At 48.3% G+C, this 23,190-nt stretch overlaps 1 protein-coding gene across 1 annotated transcript in view; it reads left to right on the top strand.

Moving 5' to 3' along the window:
- The window catches only part of UGGT2 (UDP-glucose glycoprotein glucosyltransferase 2), a 277,888-nt gene that overhangs the window by 212,364 nt on the left and 42,334 nt on the right, over positions 1 to 23,190 (top strand). The window contains exons 28-29 of the mRNA XM_026663613.2: positions 17,269 to 17,427; positions 21,633 to 21,718. Coding sequence (XP_026519398.1) covers positions 17,269 to 17,427; positions 21,633 to 21,718 — 245 coding nt within the window. The remainder of the gene's footprint in view (positions 1 to 17,268; positions 17,428 to 21,632; positions 21,719 to 23,190) is intronic.

The following is a 23,190-nucleotide window of genomic DNA, read 5'->3' as shown; positions in this document are numbered from 1 at the left end:
GAGATAATCAAGATAGGATATTCCATCCCATTTACTTTTATCCCCCCTGCCCACCCTCCCTCCCCGTCCATCTTCAGGGGACCCCTCTCACAAACATCTACTGTGACAGGAGGTAGCCCATCTCATAAATCTAGGAGCAGTAGAACTGCTACCCACAAAATACGGAGGGAAGGGCTTCTACTTGCATTATTTTCTCATGCAGAAAAAAACAGGAGGATGAAGACCCATTCTTGATCTCCAACGTCTCAACGAGTTTGTAAAAACTGTGACAAAGTTCCTCCTCTATCTTGATGGTTCCTGCGCTTATTGGCGGATTTGCTTGCCTCAGAGATTCACCATGTGGGTTGGGGAACAGCCCAGAGACCTTCCCCTCTGGTAGAACCCACAGTCCAGGTCAATTGGGAGGTTTGGGGGTAACCCGGTCCCGCCCTCTACTCCGGGTTCCAGCCCAGGGACCTGTGGACTGCAGCTGTCTAGAGTGCCTCCTGAAACAGCTGCACGACAGCTACAACTCCCTGGGCTACTTCCCCATGGCCTCCTCCCAACACCTTCTTTATCCTCACCACAGGACCTTCCTTCTGATATCTGTTAATGCTTGTACTCCTCAGTCCTCCAGCAGCACGTCCTCTCACTCCCAGCTCCTTACGCACACACCTCACTAACTGGAGTGAGAGCCTTTTTATACCAGGTGTCCTGATTAGCCAGTCTGTCCTAATTGATTCTAGCAGCTGCTTCTTAATTGGCTCCAGGTGTCCTAATTAGCCTGCCTGCCTTAACTAGTTCCAGCAAGTTCCTGCTTGTTCTGGAACTGCCCCTGTTACCTTACCCGGGGAAAAGGGATCTACTTAATCTGGGACTAATATATCTGCCTTCTATCACTCTTCTGTAGCCATCTGGCCTGACCCTGTCACAAAACACAATACTTCAAGATGGTCACACTAACCACCATAATCCCAGTGCTAGAAAGGGGGGACTGGTTCTCGGCCCGCAACTTCCAAGATGCATATTTTCATATAATCATCTATCCCTCGCATTGGCGGTTTCTCCGATAAGCAATAGACAGGACCATTTGCAATACAAGGTCGTACCTTTTGGCCTATCCACTGCTCCTCGCATTTTTTCGAATGTCCTTGCCGTTGTGGCTGCCTACCTATGCAGAAAAGGAATTATGATATTTCCATACTTAAATGATTGTCTGCTGAAAGCACCGAGAAAACAAGCGGCTCTAGAGTCCACAGAACAGACATTTGCACTCTTTAAGAGGTTAGGCCTCCAGATAAATGCACAAAAATCTACACTGACAGCAGTACAAAAAATAGAATTTATTAGCGCCTACCTCAATTCTCCTGAGGTGACAGCCTCTCTTCCATGACAATTCCTTACCTTAACCAACCTGATTTCCACAGTACAAATCAGTTCACAAGTCACCGCCAGGATGTTCCTGCAACTACGAGGCCATGTGGCCTCCACGAAGTATGTTGTCAGGCATGCAAGACTCCATATGTGGTGCCTACAAGCCTGACTCCTCTCAGCTTACGTCCCACAAGCGCCTTGCAATATCAAACAAGATAAAAGACTCCCTTCTCTGTTGGACACAACTAGACAACCTCTGTGAAGGGGTGCCTTTCACGCAAACTCTCCCAATGATGACCATCACAACAGATGCTTCACCTCTGGGTTGGGGAGCACACCTACACCAACACTCTATCCGGGGTCGCTGGTCCCCAGCAGAAACTCTTCTGTAAATAAATCTTTTAGAACTAAGAGCTGTTTGCAGCGCTTGCTCCCATTTCTTACTGATCATAAAAGGCAAGACCATACAGATCCTCGCAGACAATGTGGCTTGCATGTTTTATATAAACAAACAAGGGGAAACATGATCAAACTCCCTACGTGTAAAAGCCATGAAACAGTGGCAGTGGTGCATCAGACACAATATCCACATTACAGCACAATACCTAACTGGCTGCCAGAACACCACAGCAAATACATTAAGCAGGAATTTCTCCCAGGACCCCAAGTAGGAATTGGACACACACATGCTTCGAAACATTTTCAAGCATTGGGGATTCCCAACGATAGACCTGCACGCAGTGGCACAAAACACCAAATGCCCACAGTTCTGCTCCAGGGCAGGACTTGGTCACCACTCTCTAGGCGATGCCTTTCTTGTGAAGTAGAGGACTCCTCTCCTATATGTGTTTCCCGCCCACCCCTCTCCTAGCTTGGGTGATCTACAAAATCAGACAGGACAACTCCAGGGTAATGCTAATAGCCCCCATGTGGCCTAACCAAACCTGGTACCCTTACCTTCTCAAGCTATCGGTATGCCCACCATGTATGCTCTCACATCTTCTGTCACAGGACTCCGGTCACATTCTTCATCCAGATTCTCAAAGACTCCATCTCAAAGCATGGCTACTCCATGGCTCAAGAGATCTGAAATAACATGTTCAAATGAAGTACATAGCCATAGAACAAACACCCATGCCATCTACCTAGACTTGCTGGGGCCGAAGCCGAAGTCCGAGCCCTGCCCCCCCCCCCACATGGTGGGGCTCATGTTACAGGCCCCCCACCTGGGGCTGAAGCCCTTGGGCTTCTGCTTTGGCCCCCTACCTTGGGCAGTGGGGCTTTCACTTTGACCCCCATGCGGGGCAGTGAGGCTCAGGAAGTCTCAGGCTTCAGTCCCTTCTCCTGGGGTCGTGTAGTAATTTTTCTTGTCAGAAGGGGATCGCGATGCAATGAAGTTTGAGAACCCCTGACATAGACCAAACAAAATAATTTTGTAAGTCTCCAAAATTGTTCGTCTCAATCACCAAACGATCCAAAGGGAATGCCATATACAAACAGAGGTTATCTAAATAGATTTTGGATTGCATCAAACTGTGCTACCATCAATGTGACCGGCAACCGCCTGAGGGGATTCACACACATTCCACGAGAGCCTTATCGGCCTCCATGGCATTCCTTAGTAATCTTCCTGTTACAGAAATTTGTAGGGCTGCAATCTGGGCCTCAGCCCATACATTTACTCAACATTACGTATTAGAACAACATGCAATCTCCAGTGCCCTGTTCGGACTCACTGTACTTTCATCTGCTACGATTTAAACTCCTAAGCCCACTACTTCCACCACAGGGCACTGCTCTGAAGTCACCTAAAGTGGAGCACCCACAGGGACATCACTTGAAGAAGAAGAGCAAGTTACTCACCTTGTGCAGCAATGTAGGTTCTTCAAGATGTAGGTTCTTCACCTGTGGGTTCTCCACTACCCTCTCTCCTCCCCTCTACTTCAGATTTTCACACTATTGCTCTGCAGTAGAGAAGGAACAGAGGGGTCGTTGGTCGCACAGCGCCAGATAACCGCCTGAAGAACTGAGATGTGGACCGCACATGTGCGACCCAGCTGGGCACTGCTACCATAAATCTCCAATTATGAGCACAGGGGCGCATGAACATCTAAAGTGGCGCACCCACAGGAACACACATCTCAAAGAACTTATGTTATGGCATAAGGTGAGTAACTTGCTTATAAAGAAAGTAATATTTTCCATTTATGTTCCTATGTTTGATGCTTTGGGATTTAAATACAATAGAATATAAAGATTGATTGTGACAACCCATTTTAAATCATCATATTGGAATGATGACTGCTTAGATCAGGGATCTGGTACACGTAAGGACGCTTTGGCACGTGGCTCGCCAGGGTAAGCACCCTGGCGGGCTGGGCCGGTTGGTTTACCTGCCGCGTCCAGAGGTTCGGCCGATTGTGGCTCCCACTGGCCACGGTTCGCTGTCCCAGACCAGTGGGGGCGACGGGAAGCGGCGCGTACCGAGGGATGTGCTGGCCGCTGCTTCCCGCCACCCCCATTGGCCTGGAGCGGAGAACCGCAGCCCGTGGGAGCCGCGATCGGCCGAATCTGCAGACGCGGCAGGTAAACAAACCGGCCTGACCCGCCAGGGTGCTTATCCTAGCAGGCCGCGTGCCAAAGGTTGCCGATCCCTGGCTTAGATCATGAAACAGAATTTTCAAAGTCACTGGTACAAAGAAGCAAAACTTCTGTTTTGCAAGAACTGGGTTCCACTAAGCATTTTAATGGAAAGGCAGGTCAGTCAGGTTATAATGCATTTTAATTAACTCTTGTACTCCATAGGATGTGAAACTCTCTCCTTTAATAGCTGTAACAACAACAACAAAAACCTATGACTTATCTTATTATAACCAAATGCCCGTGAGAAAGGTAGGATATAAAACATATATTGGTTAACTAATTTAATTAATCAGTTACCTCGTGTACTTTTGTCATTGTTCTATGCATCTGTGTTCCTTAGTTAAAGTACAGACTAGAGAATTAATAGAAATATATGAGGTTTTTATTAGCCAAAATAACTATAAAGCAATTAAGAAATTCTTCTTTGAGTAGTGTCTTTATGGGTGCTCCACTGGAGGTGTACGTGTGTCCCTGTGTTTCTGATCGGAGATCTATGGTAGCAGTGTCCATTTCACCCACACAGGTGTTGTTCCCTCCTCGTGTGCTGCCTCGAGACTAGTGCTGCATGGGCAAACCACCTTCAGTACCCTCTCAACCACCTCGGCCAGAGATGACGCGATTAGCAATCCATTCACAGATACTTGACTCTTTAGAAATTTGTTCTTAACTAGTTTTAGTGTTTTTCTTTTCAGTCTCGAAAGGTTTTTTTTCTCTTCCCCCTTTAAAAAAAAATAAGTTTTTGCTTTACCCCCTTTTTCCCCCCATACGGGGGATTGTCCATCCCCCCAAGTAAGGGGCATGTCCAGTTCACCCAGGTTTAAGTGGTGCTTCTCCGGCAAGGAGTCCATTCTGGTAATGGACGGGCATTCACTCTGTGTCCATTGCCTCGGGGAGGCCCACATTCCACAGAAGTGTACTTTCTGTCAGGATCTAAAACCAGATCCCCAAAAAAACGGGAACTGAAACTAAAGCTGCTACTCATGGAGGGAGCTCTTCAGTCTGCGATTGACATGCTCTCATAGTCTCCCAGGCAACGTGAGTCTTTCTGCAGCCTTCCACTCCAAGGCCAGTGAACCAAGGAATAAATACTCGGACTCCCCACATAAGACTTCCAAAAAGAGATCTTCGAGCCCTCATAGTGAACCCCAAATCAGCCAGAGGAGATCCCCGGCATGTTCAGTCTCTTTGGTACCGATGGCACCAAAGGCATCTAAGCACAGTACCCACAGATCATGTGGATTCAGTGCGACAGATACCACTGGTACACGTAAGGACGCTATGGGCACAGACACCAAAGCAGCGGTAACACCAGTCAGGGACAGGATTGGAGATGGTGCCGCCTCCCAGAAGACATCAGTACGGACACCCTCAGTACCAATGACTGTGAGGCAACCATCATCGAACTGCTCAGTGCCACCAACATCACCAGCTAGCTCGATACCGCCAGCTCAATACCGGTAACCACTGACAGTACCAATTATTGTGGCACTGGGTACTGTTGGAATTTAAATTCTCTAAGGACCTCATGGTATCTGAGGTACCAGAGTCTCTTCTAATCGGTACCTGGCACATCTTGAACCCAGGAATCACCACTGGCACTGAGCAGTGCACCTCCAGTATCCATGTCGGCTCCACCATTTTCCAGTGGATAGTCGGATAGTGACAAGGAGGATGTCCTGTCCCATCACTCTCACTATGCTTCCTACTGCTACCAACTCAGGCCTACCCTAGGTCTGGACCTCAACCCTCATGGTATGACCAACTATGGTCTTAGCAAGGCATTCCCCCACAGCCACAGTCTCTAGAGCTTCAGAACCTCCTGAGGAGACTAGAGGATGAGGTTACACCACATACTAATGTGACATTCTGTACCATGGGGGAGCACCCTGTAACTCCTATATTTATAATTTGTATATAATTGTGACATTGCATACAAAGCATGCATTGTAAGGAATCATGGGAAAGGTTATGATCTGCTTAAACCCACTGTTCCATCTAAATAAATAAATATATAATTAATGCATATGAAGTTATGAGAATTGTGTTGTATGGTTGTCACTAAAATATGCTGTGGGCTTGGGAAGCGCCCAGATACTAGCTCTATAGAGACAATGACAAGGGAGGTAACCAACACCCAGGTGGGTGCTGAACAGACATCACCAGCCATTGTCCAGCAAGAGAGCTACAATGCAATGAATCACTTGCACAAGGCCACACCAGGGGAATTATTCAAACTTGCCTGGTAATTCAGCAATGCCCACCAGACATGCCTGGACTTGTGTTCTCCAAGCACATAGACTAAGTTTATAAAACAGAACCCAGTGGTCCCATGCTTGGCCTTTTCCCCTCCCCTCCACCTGTGCTGCAAGGAACAAGGACACTCAGAACACTGAAGACTCCAACAGAGGAGACTGTCCCGGTTTCAAGGATGAAACCTGTGTAATATAAACTGCAATATTGAGTGGGATAAGAAAAACTGCTTAATCTATATGTTGCCCCGTCTAATAGGGTGGAGAGTTTAGACAGTGTGCTTATATTTTATTTTATTTTATTTTGGTAACCACTGACTTTTTGCCTATCACTTATAATCACTTAAAATCTATGTTTTGTAGTCAGTAAACTTGTTTTACTGTTTATCTTTACCAGTGAGATTGCCTGAAGCATTTGGTAAATCTGCTCAGGTTTACAAAGGCTGGTATATATCCACTTTCCATTGATGAAGTGGTGAGCCAATTAATAAACTTGCACTGCTTGTCTTGAGCAGTGCAAAACAGTATATTCCTGAGATGAAAGGCTGGGAGGATTCGGTTGATGCCTTTCTCCGTGTGATTCATGAATGGCTCTGGGAGAATTCATACAATCTACCTGTGTGTGGGGCTCCACATGCAGTTGTGCTGAGTGATAATGGTGCCTGGAGAGGTTTGCTGCTTATCACTAGCAAAGCATTGTGAGATACAGCCCAGGCTGGAGAGTTAAGGGGGCACAGCAGCCCCAGGGATCCCGTCACAACTAAAATCTCTTCCTCCTCTCCAGATGAGGCAGTAATGCCCCCTCCACCATCTCTGGCAGATGATTTTAAACTCTTCCAAGACCTGACTAAGAGGGTGGTAGATACCATACAAGTACCTCTCAAGGAAGTAAAACACACTCACCATAAGCTACTGGATATTTTATATACATCCTCCTCCTCCAGGATAACCCTCCCCATCAATGAGGTGCTGTTGGACCCAGCTAAGCTTATATGGCGAACACCAGCATCAGCCACACCGACATACAGTCGGGCCAATAAACAGGGATATGGAATTTCTTTTTCCCCACCCTCCGCCTAATTTCATCGTGATAGATGCAGTGAACTCCCATGGCTGGCAACAGCATTCCAAGTCCACCCCTTATGACAGATTGAAAGTGCCTTGACTTATTTGGGTGAAAGACCTACTCTTCTGCTACTTTGCAATTCAGAATTGCAAACTACCAGGCCTTAACAGCAGAGTATAATTACACGAACTATAACAAACTTAACACCTTTATTGACCATCTCCTGGAATCACAACGGGAGCAATTTCAAGCCATTATCAATGAAGGGCAGCTAGTGGCCAAAACAGTATTCCAGATAGTGCTTGATGCAGCTGATACAGCAGCCTGGTCCATCTCAACAGCAGTCATGATGTGATGAGCTTTGTGATTGCATCTTTCAGGCTTCCTGAAAGAGGTGCAAACAGCTGTTGCGGACCTCCCCTTCAAAGGCTATACATTGTTTGCTGAGAAGACTGATGTGTCACTCCACATACTCAAAGACTCCAGAGCCACACTTGGTCACTAAGGATCTATACGCCCCTTCAAAAGAGAAAATTTAGTCTGTATCCCTGTCTGGATGACATCTTATTCAGAGCCCCATCGCAGACCATGGCTTATGGTGCCATGATCCAGACTCCGAATCGCGTGCAAGTGTACTGATTCATAATACAGTGGAGTCGCATCTTACGTGGGGGTTAGATTCTAAAGTCAGCGCATAAGGCAAAAATCACGTATAGTCAAAATTACCCTTGAAAATCCCTTAAATTGCCCATAAAGTACAGTATATTGTACATGGTTTTGTATATATAACCCTGTACAGTAATATGTATAAATGTATAATGTATACAGTAATGTATAGTATATAATAAAGAGTACATATGCAAAATATAATTTTACAATACTGTATTTTTAATTACAGGGGGTTGTCAGGGCTTGATGTCGATCCAGGAGACAGAGGTGACGGAGAGCTTGGGTGACAGAGAGTGAGTCGTAGACGAAGTGATTGGCTCTGGTTCAGCTCGAGAAGTTGATTGCGTAGGCTCATCTGCTGTTGGTTGTTTTTCCTTGAAAAACATGGTGATCGGCAACTGTCACTGTTGTCTCTTGAGCTGCTCAAACATTTTTTGATGTGGTCTCAAATCATCCATAATACTACGTGTGATTTTGAGGCTTCATTCCATAGAGGGATCGTATTCAGAAATTAAGTCATTCAAGTGTTTTGCTGCTTGGAACACTTCAGCAAATTTATGAAGATTCCAACTTGCTGGCTCTTCCTGTTCGTCGTCATCATCTTCATCTTCTGTATACGATTTTATCAGTTCCTCTAACTCTTCGTTAGTCAATGTTTCTCTATGGCTCTCAATTCATTCTTCAATTTCTTCCTCAAGGATGTCGATGAAGCCATCAACACCCACTTGCCTGGCCACCTGAACAATGCGTTTCACTTCTTTGTCAGTGGCCGGGAAACCCTTAAAATCATTCACACATTCTTTCCATAGGTTTCGCCAACATGAATTGATTTTTCAGGCTTGATTGCATCCATTGCCTGTTTAATATAAGTGATGCAGTCGGCAATGTTGAAGGACTGCCAACACTCCATCACATTAAGATTGGGATCAGCATCCATAGCACTACATATCCGTGAGAACATAAACCTCATGTACGTGGCCTTGAAACAGTGAATCACGCCTTGGTCGAGAGGTTGGAGGATGGAGGCGGGGAGAAAGACGACTTCAACGTCGTTTTGTGCAAACCGGAGTGCCGCAGGGTGGCCAGCAACACTTTAAAGTCAAGTCCTTTCTCTTCGAGGTACCGCTTGACCTCCAGAATGAAACACTTGTGGAACCAATCTAGAAATAATGCTGCCATCACCCAAGCCTTTTTATTTGATTGCCAGAACACAAGCAGGAGATTTTTGTTCTTGCCTTTTAGGGCACGGGGATTTTCAGCCTTGTAGAGCAAGCCTGGCTTTGTTAAATTCCCAGCCGCATTGCCACAAAACAACACAGTCACGCGGTCTTTAGCTGGTTTGAAGCCAGGGGCTTGTCTTTCTGATTTTGAAATGTAAGTGCGGTTGGGCATTTTTTTCCAGAAGAGCCCAGTCTCATCAGCATTAAAAACTTGTTTCGGAAGATAGCCCTTTTCTTCTATGATTTTCTTTAATTGTTCGGGGTAGGCTCTTGCTGCCTCTTCATTTGCAGATGCAGCTTCATCAGTAGTCTGCACGTTTTTGAGGTTGAAGCGGTTCCTAAAACTGTTAAGCCAACCTTGGCTGGCTTTGAATTCCTTCTCATCAGAAGGCTGTCCCTCTTCGGCGAGAGGTTTGAACAGCGCGTAGAGGCTAAGAGCCTTTTCTCACAACGTGTTGCCATCGATAGGCACACGTTTACGGTGTCTTCATGTCTTCCACCATAAGTTTAATGCCTTTTCAGTCTTCACTAAAGTCTTATTACGCACCTGGCTCGTCACCTTAACAGTTATTGGAGCACTTGATACCATGGCTTGATGAATTTCTCTCTCTCTCGAATCTTGATGGCACGGATGCTAGATTCGTTGCTGCCATATTTACGCACCACATTGGAGACCGACATACTGTCTCTCAATAAGTCCAACATAGCCAGTTTTTCCTCCAGCGTTGGAACAGATCGCTGTTTCTTCAGTTGAGCACCAGATGAAGTAGTTGGCTTGCGTTTAGGGGCCATGTTGTGTGAAAAATACGTATCTTTAAACACTAGAATTACACTCAGCATGGCGAGATGCTCACACTATGAGAGGCATGCGGGAACTGAGACCGACTGAGGGAACAGCAGATTCACGTCTCCCATCTCATGCTCACTCCGGGGCATATGCTCATTGGGTGGAATCGCCCGCACTATTTACAGGTATCTTGTTGTTGTTCTTTTTTTTTGCCGAGCGCGTATAGTTGAATTTGCGTAAATTTAAATGCACGTATGATACGACTCACCTGTAAACACTAGGAAAAGTTCCTTGATTCCTTTGACAAGGATTTTCACTCGGTGTGGTGATAGACACATCAGTAGTGCAGATCTGCCCATCACTTGACAGATTCTAGAAGATTCAGGATCTGATATCCATGCTGGTCAAGTGCAAGAGCCCATCCATAGCTCAGTGCCTTAAGCTGCTGGGCCTCCTAGTCTTGTGCATAGGAATCATTCCCTGGGTAAGATCGCTTCCAGGCCTTTCTTCTGAAAGTATGGGGCTACTCCCTGGAGCACATGGAAGATCACATACTGGTCCCACACCAGGTCATCGATGTGCTGAGATGGTGGGTGGTCCTAGGCAACGTCCAACAGGGTCTCCCCATATGCCTTCCTGACATTCAGGTTCTTACCACAAACTCCAGCCTGAATGGATGGGGAACACGTCAGAACAGTGAAGGGCATCTGGAGCGCTGGGGAAAGGAACCACAGCACCAGTCTCTTGGATCTAAGAGTGGTCAAGCTGGCTCCTCTGAGATTCTGAAGCCAGCTAAAGGGCAACCATGCCCTATTCCAGTCCGATAATATGACAGTGGTTGCATATGTAGGCGGGACAGGAGCATAGCTCTACATGCAGACACAATTGAGATAAAGGAGTTGGCAGAAAAGTCTCTCTCTTCCCTAAAGGCAATTCACATAAAAGGGGAGCTGAACCAAAGGTAGACTGGCTTGCCATCACAATGTCCACAACTCAGAATGGTGCCTAAACCAGGAAGTCTTCATCCTACATTTGGTGTCCCTTCAGTCAACCTGTTCACCAATTGCAAGAATGCAAAGTGGCTGAAATACTTCACCAGGGAAACAGACCTCAGGTCTACGGGGACAGCTGCTCTATCACACAGATGGTGTCAAGGCCTGCTATACACGTTTCCACCCTTCCCTCTCATAGAGAAAGTGATCCAAAAATATGGCAAGAAAGATACAAGGATAATAGTGCTAATTCTGCATGGCCAAGAAGACCCTGGCTCTCAGACCTGATAGAACTAAAGATGAAACCACCATTGCAGCTACTGGCAAGGCCAGACATCCTTTTACCAAGGACCATTCCTCCATCTGGACCCAGACGGGCTTCGTCTGACAGCCTGACTGTTGAGAAGGAACTGTTAACTACGCTTAGCTTATCTTCCAAAGTGATAGGGATTCAGCTCTCTTCTAGGACAGCTTCCATGTGAGAAGCATTGCTGTATATTATTTGTAAAATGTGTTTCCAAATAAAGTTTCATTTATATACACACACACTTAATACATGCTCGTTCTCTCTCTTTCTCTCTCTCTCACACACACACACATGCCCATTCCTTTTAGGTCCAATTGTCTTACCAATCTTTACTATATCTGTTTGATGAATGAATAAAGGACTTTGGTCTGCATCAACTTTCACAATCACTAAATTCTTCTTCGAGTGATTGCTCAGGTGTATTCCACTATAGGTGTGCGTGCTCGCCACCGGAAGTTTTTCCCTTAACAGTACCCGTAGTGGGGGAGCACTGCTGCGACCCCTGGAGTGGCGCCTGTATATCGCGCCATAAAAGGGGCTGTGTGCTCCCCCCACCCTCAGTTCCTTCTTGCCTTCAGTGAAGGTAGTCGGAACTTGCTCCAGCTCTGCTGCAGCGCTTCTAGCCTCAGTAGTACTCAGTTCACTGAACTTTTCCTTTTTGAACTTCTCTGCCAAGCACCTGGCTCGGGGCATGCCCCGTGGCCCAGGCTTCAAGTCCTGCGACTCTTGTTGCAATTCTATGCCCAGAAGCGATCCGCACGTTAAGTGTCTTTGCTGTCTGGGCGAGTCTCACGTTACTGAAAGGTGCAAAATCTGCCGCTCCTTCAAGCCGCGTACGAAGAAGGAGCGTGAGATCCGACTCCGAGCGCTTTTAATGGAGTCGGCATTGGCCCCGGCACTGACGCGTCGAGCCGGTACCATGCCGGGCTCCGTGTCGTTGACACGCGGCGAAGTGCCTCCCGCGTGCCGCTCCAAATCGGCGCCCGGCACCGCATCATCGGTACGCAGTGAGGCACCGTCAACATCCCAGCACCGTTCCCCTGCTAAAAAGATGGGGAAATCGCTGAAGCACTGGAAGTAGAGTAAGGGGGAGGCTAGACCCGTGTTGGGCAGCCCGCGATCCCCACCGGGACAGAGACCTCCGACTCACACTGAGCGGAGTAGTCCAGTCCTGTCTGCGCGAGCCTCTCTGGAGGTGTGCATGCCCTCGATGCCAGAGGCAGCTCAGGCCACGCGTGACATCCTGACGCTCCCGGTGCCCGCGGCGCCGCAGCAGTCGGTTCCCCGGTCCCGTGGGAAGCCGTCTTTGTTTGCCCACCGCCCTTCCATGGAGGACTCGGAAGTCGAGCCGCCTTCTCGGGTTGAGGCACCTACCAGACCCTCATGGCGCACGTCGACTCCACAACCCGACTCCGCCATGAGCGTCTCCCACTCGTCTGGTCCCAACCATCGTCGTCCCGGTAGAAAGAGGCAACACTGGACCTCTTCGTCCAGTGACTCCGACAGGAGCGGGTCGGGGAGCCGTTGGCACCGCTATTCCCGCTCCAAGGCCCGGGACCGCAGAGCGCACCGAGACCCCCTGGCACCCAGGCACCACGGCCACAGGCGCCGCGGTCGGTCCCGAGTCAGCTCCTCGGAGGTGTATGTGTCGTCCTCCTCCGCGTCGAGGTCTCGGGGCAGGAGCCATCGTGATCGGGGCCATTCCTACGGCACCGTGTGTTCCTCCCGCACCTCAGTGTCGACGCGCAGCCGCCTGTCCCAGAGCCGAGCCGCGCCCCTGAACCAACCAGTGCTTCCGGCACCTGATGTGACTCTGCTCCAGGCGGTTCCGTGGCAGGGTCAGTGGTGCCAGCTAGCGCCATGGCCTCAGGCACTGGCGCCCCCTGGTCCTCGCTCCATGGCAGGTGCCTCCCAGGGCCGCCTTCCATCCTCTCAGTACCGTGACCAAGCCGTCGGTGCCGATCCCCCGACGCCGGCCCCGGTACCGGACCATGAAGTGGAGCCCACGGTGCCGCTGGTCGTCGACGTTGCTGTCCCTTCCACCTCCGCGGCGCAGGCCGACTCGGTGGCGGTGCCGCCTCTTCCCGATTCACAAGAGGACTTTAAGGCACACCAAGAGCTGCTTCGGAGGGTGGCAGCCAATCTCGAGCTCCGGGCCGAGGAGATGGAGGAGCCCTCCGACACACTTTTTAATGTCCTCGCCTCCTCGGTCCCGGGGTGTGTAGCGCTCCCATTCCACCAAGGAGTTGCTAATATCACCGCTGGCCTCTGGCAAACACCGGCCTCTCTTGCCCCTATTTCGAAGAAGGCCGAGAGGAAGTACTGCCTCCCTGCGAAGGGTCTCGAGTACCTCTACACCCATCCAGCCCCGAACTCACTGGTGGTAGAGTCTGTGGACCACCGCGAGAGAAATGGTCAGCCGGTACCCCCGCCCAAAGACAAGGACGCTCGTAGACTTGACTCGTTTGGACGGAAGTCGTATTCGTCCACGAGTTCCAGCTCAGGGTGGCCAGCCATCAGGCATTCCTGAACAGATACAAGTTCAAATTTTGGGGGTCTCTCCCCAGGTTCGAGACCTTCATCCCTGATCCCGAGCTAAAGGATTTCCGGGCGCTCGTCCAGGAAGGAACGACTGCGGCCAAGGCGGCTCTACAGGCTGCTTCGGACGCGGCGGACATGGCCGCTCGCTCCTTGGCCATGGCTGTTTCCATGCAGCGCACATCTTGGCTTACCCTCTCCGGCCTCTCGACTGAGTCTCAGGCCATAATGCAGGACCTGCCGTTTGATGGCAAGGCCCTTTTTGCCGACCAAACTGATACCCGTCTGCATGGGATGAAGGACTCCCGCACTACCCTGCAGACGCTGGTCCTGTACGTCCCGCTGACAAAGGACAAGCCCAGGCCTCAACCCCCTGCTCCGCAAGCTAGGGGTAGATATGAACCCCTGCCAAAGCAGCAAAGGGACCAGAGGCGTCGGTCACACCGCCAATCCCGCTCGGCCCAGCGACCTGGGGCTTCGAAGGGCAAGCGCCCCGGGAAACAGTTTTTGACTTGTTGCGGGGGGTCACCGGGCCTGTTGCCAGTGTTCCCCCCACCCAGTTAATAAAGTTACTCTTTTTCAACCGTTTCAATCGGCTTTCCGACTCCAATGGTCCAGTATTACAACGGATCAATGGGTCCTCAGTACCATCTCCCAGGGATACAGGCTGCAGTTCCTCTCAGCCCCTCTGGATTGCCCCCCGTCTGGGTACCAGACCGGGGATCCGGAGCATGCCCTCCTCCTCCGCCAGGAGGTAGAGCGCCTTCTCTCCCTGGGAGCGGTAGGAAGGGTACCTCGGGAATACCAGGGCAAAGGGTTTTATTCCAAGTATTTTCTTGTCCCCAAGGCAAAGGGCAGGCTCCGGCCCATCCTCGACCTGCGGAACCTCAACCAGTTTCTGGTGCGTTACAAATTCCGCATGGTTTCCCTGGCCTTTATAATTCCATGTCTAGACCAGGGGGATTGGGTTACGTCACTGGACCTTCAGGATGCGTACTTTCACATCCACATTTTCGAGGGTCACAGGCGCTTCCTTCGTTTCCTGGTGGGGCAGGACCACTACCAGTTTACGGTCCTCCCCTTTGTACTCTCTACAGCCCCCAGGATGTTTACAAAGTGTATGGCCATGGTTGCAGCTCACCTCAGGAGGAAAGGGCTGCAGATCTTCCCTTACCTAGACGACTGGCAGCTCAAGGGCCGGTCCCGGTCTTTGGTGCAGCAGGTCAGAGTCCTCACGGACAACACGACTACCATGTATTTCATCAACAAGCAGGGCGGCACGTGCTCCCGGGCACTATGCCAGGAAGCCCAGTTCCTGTGGGAGTTTTGTATAGCCCACAGCATACTCCTGCGGGCCCTCTACCTGCCCGGCGAGAGCAACACCCTTGCGGACCGACTGAGCAGGGTATTCTCCCAGCAGCACGAATGGTCCCTGCACAGGGAGGTAGCCAAGGGGATTTTCTTACAGTGGGGTGCTTCCCAGGTAGACTTGTTTGCCACCGCTGAGAACCGGCAGTGTCCCCGGTTTTGCTCCAGAGCAGGAGTGGGCGACGGAGCAATATCAGATGCATTCCTGTTTCCATGGTCGGGGCCTCTGTTGTATGCCTTCCCTCCCTTTCCCCTAATAGGCAGGGTCCTCCAGAAGGTGAAGTTAGACCGGGCGAGGGTTATCCTCATAGCCCTGGACTGGGCCCGTCAACACTGGTATGGGACCCTACTTCAACTTTCAGTGGCCCCACCCCGCAGGCTCCCGCTCCGCCCCGATCTCCTCTCTCAAGACCAGGGTTGCCTCCTCCATCCCAACCTAGCTGCGCTCCACCTGACAGCGTGGCTGCTCCGTGGCTAACCAAGGAGGAACGCAGGTGCTCTGCGGGAGTGAGATTTGTCCTGCTAGAGAGTAGGAAACCTTCCACGCGTTGGGCCTACCTCGCGAAATGGTGTAGGTTCTTTCTGTGGGCGAGGAATAGAGGTTCCTCTCCCTCTTCCGCCTCTATCCACTTGGTTCTGGATTACCTCCTCTCCCTGCGGACCCAGGGGCTAGCCCCCTCTTCTATCAGGGTGCACCTAGCGGCCATCTCAGCCTTCCACCCTCCGGTGATGGGACAGTCGGTGTTCTACCACCACATGACTTCCAGGTCTCTGCGGGGTTTGAATAGGGCGTTACCTTATGCTAGACCCCCGGTCCTTCCTTGGGATCTGAACCTGGTATTGTCGTGCCTCACAAGGCCTCCCTTTGAGCCTTTAGCCACCTGCTCATGGTCCCACCTCTCCTGGAAGGTGGCGTTCCTGGTGGCCATCACTTCAGCCCGCCGGATCTCCGAGCTTAAGGCTCTGCCTTCTGAACCGCCATATACGGTCTTCCATAAGGATAAGGTTCAGCTCCGCCCTCACCCTGCTTTTTTGCTAAAGGTGGTCTCGGCTTTTCACATGGATCAGGATATTTTCCTCCCGATCCTCTGCCCTAAGCCCCATTCCTCCTATGAGGAACGCCGCCTGCACATGTTAGACGTGCGCAGAGCGCTGGCCTTTTACCTGGAAAGAACCAGGCCATTTAGGAAGTCCCCCGAGCTTTTCATTGCTTCGGCCGAGCGCATGAGGGGGCAACCGGTGTCTGTCCAGCGGATCTCCCGCTGGATCACCTCGTGCATTTGCACCTGTTATTACCTGGCAGGGGTTCCCCCGCCTCCTATTGTGACGGCGCATTCGACGAGGTCCCAGTCCTCGTCTGCAGCCTTTCTGGCTCATGTCTCCATTCAGAACATCTGTAGGGCTGCTACGTGGTCCTCTGTCCATACTTTTGCATCGCACTATGCGATCGTCTCCCAATCAAGGGATGACGCTGGGTTTGGTAGGGCAGTGCTCTGCCCAGGTAACCCTTAAACCTTTACCTTTAAACTCCTACCCGCCTCCATCAGGGTTAGCTTGGAGTCACCTATAGTGGAATACACATGAGCAATCACTCGAAGAAGAAAGGACAGTTACCTGTTCCGTAACTGGCATTCTTCGAGATGTGTTGCTCCTGTCTATTCCACATCCCACCCTCCTTCCCCACTGTTGGAGTTGTCTGGCAAGAAGGGACTGAGGGTGGGGGGAGCACGCAGCCCCCTTTATGGCGCAATATACAGGCGCCACTCCAGGGGTCGCAGCGGTGCTCCCCCACTACGGGTACTGCTAAGGGAAAAACTTCCAGTACCGATGCACCTGGCGAGCACGCATACCTATAGTGGAATACACCTGAGCAACACATCTCGAAGAACACCAGTTACGGAACAGGTAACTGTCCTTTCACCCAAAATGTTAAAAAGAAAGAATTAAATCCATGTAACCTATTCATACTGAAGGTATATTATGAAAAACCAAAATTTCCATCATTGTAATATGCTCCTTTGTTATGAGAAATCAAAATGCCAGATGTTCTAGTGATAAAAATGTTGATTTCCACAGGTAGAAGGAATTGTTACAGCAGAATATGAACTGGAATATCTACTACTTGAAGGACATTGCTTTGATGTGACCACTGGACAACCTCCTCGGGGATTACAGTTCACTCTAGGCATGAAGAATAATCCTGTTATGTTTGACACCACTGTGATGGCCAATCTGGTAGGTATTAACTAAGGAAAAAGGTTTTTTTTTTTTTTTTTGTTCATTCTCCTTCATGAAATTTCTTCAAGATACCCATTCTTCGAGTATTCTTTTCTAACAAGCAAAATCTGGACTGCTAAAAGTAGTTAGTGTACCTCAGAGTTGTATGCTTTGATGTATATACTGAATAACACAGAGGTGATGTCTATAAAGGGTGACACACAGATCTTGCTCTCTCAGCTCATTTTCTGCTATCTTTGGACTTGGAATACTGTGGTCTCACCAGAATTAGTGTTTGTTGTTATATTTGTATTTAGGGGAAGCACAATTAGCAATTTCATGTTTGCGTCTTTTAAATACATTGTTTGGGGGTAAAATTTTCAAAAGTGCCTAAATCCCATTTTCAAAAGTGACCTAAGCACTTAAGAGCCTACGTCTCTTAGGAGTCATATGTTGTCTTCTATTAATCATACCAGACTTAGGCTCCTAAGTGTTTAGGTAGGTTTTTTTAATGGGACTTAAGCACTTTTGAAAATTTTACCCTGTGTTCTTTAATGCTGTCATGGACAGTATGAGCCAATGAGCATGACAACATGCTCTTATGATGTTCTTCTGAGAAATACTTCAGAAGCAGCTCAGTTGCACAGTGACCTTAAAGAGGTGAGTCCTGGTGAGAAAGTATGTGCAGTGAAATACAGGGGTGTGTATTAACCCTGTAAGTACAGATGAAGAGCTTTTGAAAAATGTAACCCCAGGACAGCAGAGTACAGAAAGACCAAAATGTGACTGGTGTACTGAATAATGCTAGTGGGAACACTGGTTGCACCATTACTGCTATTATGTCTGTGCTTGCAGTCTAAGCTCTCACTGCACCAGTCCACATTGACGTGATGATGGCATAGTGTTTGGACTTTCTCAGAGCAAGTGCAGGCCACATGGTGGCATTATTGTGCACTGTTAGCCACAATTTTGTGTGGGGTTTTTTTTTTGTTTTGTTTTTTTAGTATAGACAAGGCTCATGACTGGGTATTTGTAGGACCGATTTCTGTAGGCGAGAAAACTAGGTTGCTTACTTACTAGTAGTTGTAGTTCTCTGAGTATATTGTCTTCTGAGATCCAAACTCTTCTACCCTCTCGTTTTGTCTTTGGAGTGCTGGTTCTGAACAGAATTTAAAGAATAGGACCATCATTTCTCCTTTTATAGATGTAGTCTCTGCAAGGTTCTCCATTGTGAACTAACTGCTTTTTACAGTTTTGTGTTCATTGGCTTGATATTCAATCCTAGTAATGTGGATCTGTGAAAGTGATATATTCAAAGAATTCCAGTTAATGGTTAAGTAACCTGGATAGTCTTCTACGTTTCCTTAACTATTAGCAGAAGTCTAAGGTTTAGTGGCAGCCAGCAGTGTGTCAATATTAAAATATTCTCAGAAGGTGCTACTTTTGTTTTCCCTGCTACCAAAGAGGGTTTTTGGGTGTGTGGAACCTAACTCTTCTTTAATATTTAGAAAAAAAAAGTGAAGCACTTAAACATTAATAATTTTTATTTTGTTTGATTGGCATGGTATTATTCACTCAAATATTTGGGACTAGATTTATATAGTAGGATTACCACCATTCAAAGTGGTTTAGGTAGATGGGCACGAGGGATCTTATGTACTTTTTACCCAAACGAAAGAAACAGAAAAAATTAGTCATCTCGTCGGACCTAAGGCCATATGTTCTGTACACTCGAGTGAAGAGGGGGCAGAGCTGGCAGCTGATCACCACTTGGTGATGAGTTGGGTCCGACACATGGGATGCTGGCCAAATAGACACAGGAGGCTCAAATGATCAGTGCAAGTCACCTGGGAATATCTGGTGGAGGTGCAGAAAGACTTCAAATCCCACCTCCAGAAGAACTTCTCCTGCATTCTGGGTGAGGTCTTGGACATTGAGTCCGAGTGGACCATTATTCAGGGCCTCAATCGTTGAGGCAGTCACAAAAAGCTGAGGCCTGAAGGCAGTTGGTGCCTGTCATGGTGGCAACCCTAGGACCTGCTGGTGGACTCCAGTGGTGAGGAAAGCTGTCAAGTCGAAGAAGGAGGCCTTCTGAGCAATGCTCATGAACCGGACTCCTGATACAGCTGAGAGGTACCAACTGGTAAGAGGACTGCGGCTGTGGTGGTCATTGAAGCAAAAGCCCAGGCTTGAGAGGAGTTTGGAGAGACCACGGAGAATGACTACTGGACGGCCTCAAAGGTGTTCTGGCAAACCATTCGTTGCTTTAGGAGGAATCAGTGGGATGTTGCCCAGGCTATACTCAACAAGGGTGGTGAAATGCTTACCTCAACTGAGGAGATTGTCGAGAGGTGGAGGGAGCACTTCGAGGAACTCCTCAATCCAATGGACATGTCCCCCTTCCAGGAGGCAGCACCAGAAACCTCCAGTGAGATCGGATCTATTTCTGATGCTGAGGTCAATACGGTGGTAAAGTGCCTTTGTAGTGGTAAGGCAGCAAGTGTGGATGAGATTCGCCCAGAGATGTTGAAAGCACTATATAATGTTGGGGTGTCGTGGTTAACACTCCTCTTCAATGTTGCGTGGAAGGTGGGTGCAGTACCTTTGGACTGGCAAACCAGGGTGGTGGTCCCAATCTTTAAGAAAGGAGACCAGAGGGTGTGTTCCAACTATAGGGGGATCACACTCCTCAGCCTCCCCAGCAAAGCCTATACCAAGCCTGTTCTGGAGAGAAGGTTACACCCATTAGTAGAACCTCAGATTCAGGAGGAACAGTGTGGATTCCGTCCCGACCATGGAACAACGGATCAGCTCTTTGCTCTCTCGTAGATACTCAAGGGGTTGTGGGAATTTGCTAATCCGGTTTACCTTTATTTTGTAGACCTGGAGAAAGAATATGACTGCGTACCCTGAGATGTCTTGTGGGAAGTGCTGTGGGAGTATGAGATGCCGGTGCCGCTTTTGCATGCTATCCGGTCCCTCTGTTCTTGGAGTGAGAGTTGCATTCGTATTCTTGGCATTAAGTTGAATTTGTTCAAGGTGGGCATTGGACTCCCCCAAGGGTGGGTCTCGTCCCCACTCCTGTTCGTGATTTTCATGGACAGGATATCAAAGTGCAGCTGAGCTGTGGAGTGCATCCAGTATGGGGACTCGGAGGTGGCATCTCAGCGGTTTGCAGATGATAATGTCCTTCTTGCTTCTTCACACTGAAATCTCTGACGCTCACTCGAATGTTTTGCTGCTGAGTGTGAAGTGGCTGGGATGAGAATCAGCACCTCCAAATCAGAGGTCATGTTCCTTTCTCGGAAGAAAGTGGACTGTTCTCGCCAGGTGAGGGGGAGTAGCTGTCCTTAGTGGACGAGTTTAAGTACCTATTTGTCTTGTTCACGAGTGATGGCAAGTGGGAGCATGAGATCAACCGGCGGATTGGTGTGACGGTGATGTAGGGGCTGTTCCGATCCGTGGCGGTGAAGTGGGAGCTAAGTTCTCGGACGAGGTTTACAAGTTGCTCTACGTCCCCATCCACACCTATGGTCATGAACCTTGGATAATGACCGAAAGGACGAGATCGTGGGGACAAGCAGTGGAAATGAGGTTTCTCCACAGGGTGGCTGGGCATACTCTCCAAGACAGGGTGAGGAGCTTGGCTATTCGGGAGGGCCTCGGAATAGAGTCGCTACTCCTCCGGATCGAGAGGAGCCAGTTATGGTGGTTCGGGCACCTGATAAGGATGCCCCCTGTGAGGTTTCCCCATTGGAACTCTACTGGGCACGTTCCATGGGGCAGAGGCCCTGAGGCCGACCCAAGACACGCTGGAGGTATTATATCTCCCAGCTGGCCTGAGAACTCTGGGGAATCCCCCAGGAACCTGGAACCTGTTGCAGAGGAAAAGGAGGTCTGGTCCTGCCTACTCTCTCTGCTGCCACCACGACCCTCACCAGGAAAAGTGGCATAAAGGAAAAAGAAGATGATTCTTTATATAAATTCCATATTCGGGTAGGAACAAATCTCTTTATCACTAAGAGCTTGTGGATGTGAACATAAAGGGGAGAAGGCACTTGACTGCATTACCATAGTACTGATTTCAGGGCTAGAATTGCAGCTGACAATGTGTAGTAGCCTTTGATGACAGACAGTGCTGAATGCTGGAGAATCATGTGAAGGTGGTCATTTCCAAAGTTTTGCTAAAACCAGACTGTGCTACTGTTTCTTTTTGCTCACAGGGATATTTTCAGTTGAAAGCAAATCCAGGTGCGTGGACACTGAGATTACGCAAAGGAAGATCGGAAGACATCTACCATATATTTGGGTAAGTAGTAACCTAATTTTTGAGCAAACACAGTTGTAACTTACAAACATATTTTGTAAAAAAAGTATCACAGTCTTTGCAAAAATATGGAATTTACTGAAGGAAAACAAGCAAAAACAATACACAAATAAGAACAAAAAGCTAGCAATGATGATAATACTGCTTAGCATATGCAGTGGAGAAAAAGAAGTGTGAATGGGTGAAATTAAAAGGTTGAGTATCAGTGAGAGTCTGTCTTCATGCAAATGGTTTTTCCAAAAAGTAGAGCAAACTACCTAAAGGTTCTACTGCTTAGCCACATAGAGTGGGGAGGATGAGGTAACATTTTGCAAAGACTTAAAATCCTCATTAGGCTGAGCCTGAATTTCATTAGTTAATTGGGAACTAATCGAGAGAAAATAGGGACTGAGGATAATGAAGCCAGCCCACATTCTTGTATTCATGATAATATTTCAGTGTCATTACACTAAATCTCTATTTATTTTAAGCAACTTGGATAATATCTTTTCCATAAATGCTACAAGTCCCAGTTTTCTCTTCCTGGCTGGCATGCCAGAAACATGTATGTTGCAATATCATGTTTGGTTTTTTAGTAAATCTGCTTACATCTCCAGTTTTTAATCGGGACTGTGTTCTGAGGAGTGATAGACACTGAGGGATGAAGATAGAGTTTGTACCTTCATTTCAGACTGATTTGGTGTTTTGTTCTCTTCATAAATTTTTTTTTTCTTGTATCATCCATTCTAACATCTCATCCAGTGGAGTCACTGAAGCTTATAGTTTACCTGGTCTGGAAGGACTGATTTCTTTCAGCATGTTTTTACTAGTTGGCTCAGTTTCTTTATCCTCCTCTGTATTTTCAGTAAGTGTTTGCAATATGCTTAGGTGCCTAATCTACATATGATATACTGTGATTTTAAGTGTGAGACTGTTTTTGTTTACTTAACTGAGCAGTAGCATAAACCAGAAATGCTGAAAATTCTTTTTTTTTAAAGTTTTGCGAGTATCATTTAAAAAGAGATTTTGTTAAGAAAAAAGAGCTTACCCAGCCAACAGGTATGCATGGGAGTCCAGTGCAGAGAGCAGAGAATAGATTTGATGTGTTTGTGGTAGTTTGTGTTGCTGAGAATTTCACTGCTGCATTTTGTCTTAGGTGGAATTTCGTAAGGGTTGATAGCTTCATACTCAAATATATTGCATTGCTGTAGTCTTCCAATCCAGAAGTGACACAGGCATGTATGTAAATTGTTGGGGGCAGAGACTATCTTTTTGTTCTGGGTTTATACAGCACCAAGCACAATGGGATCGTGGTCCAATGAGGGACTGGGACTCCTAGGCACCACAATAATAAAGAATAGAGGTCAGGTCATTATCCACCAGAATCAGGGCCGGCTCCAGGCGGCACCTGGGAAGGGGCGGCCAATCTTGGGGTGGCGGAGAGCGCTCGGGGTTTTTTGTTTGTTTGTTTGTTT

Source organism: Terrapene carolina, unplaced genomic scaffold, assembly GCF_002925995.2.
Source record: "Terrapene carolina triunguis isolate 2854851 unplaced genomic scaffold, T_m_triunguis-2.0 Scaffold21, whole genome shotgun sequence".
Lineage (NCBI taxonomy): Eukaryota > Metazoa > Chordata > Testudines > Emydidae > Terrapene > Terrapene triunguis.
This window is presented reverse-complemented; position numbering and strand designations above follow the sequence as displayed.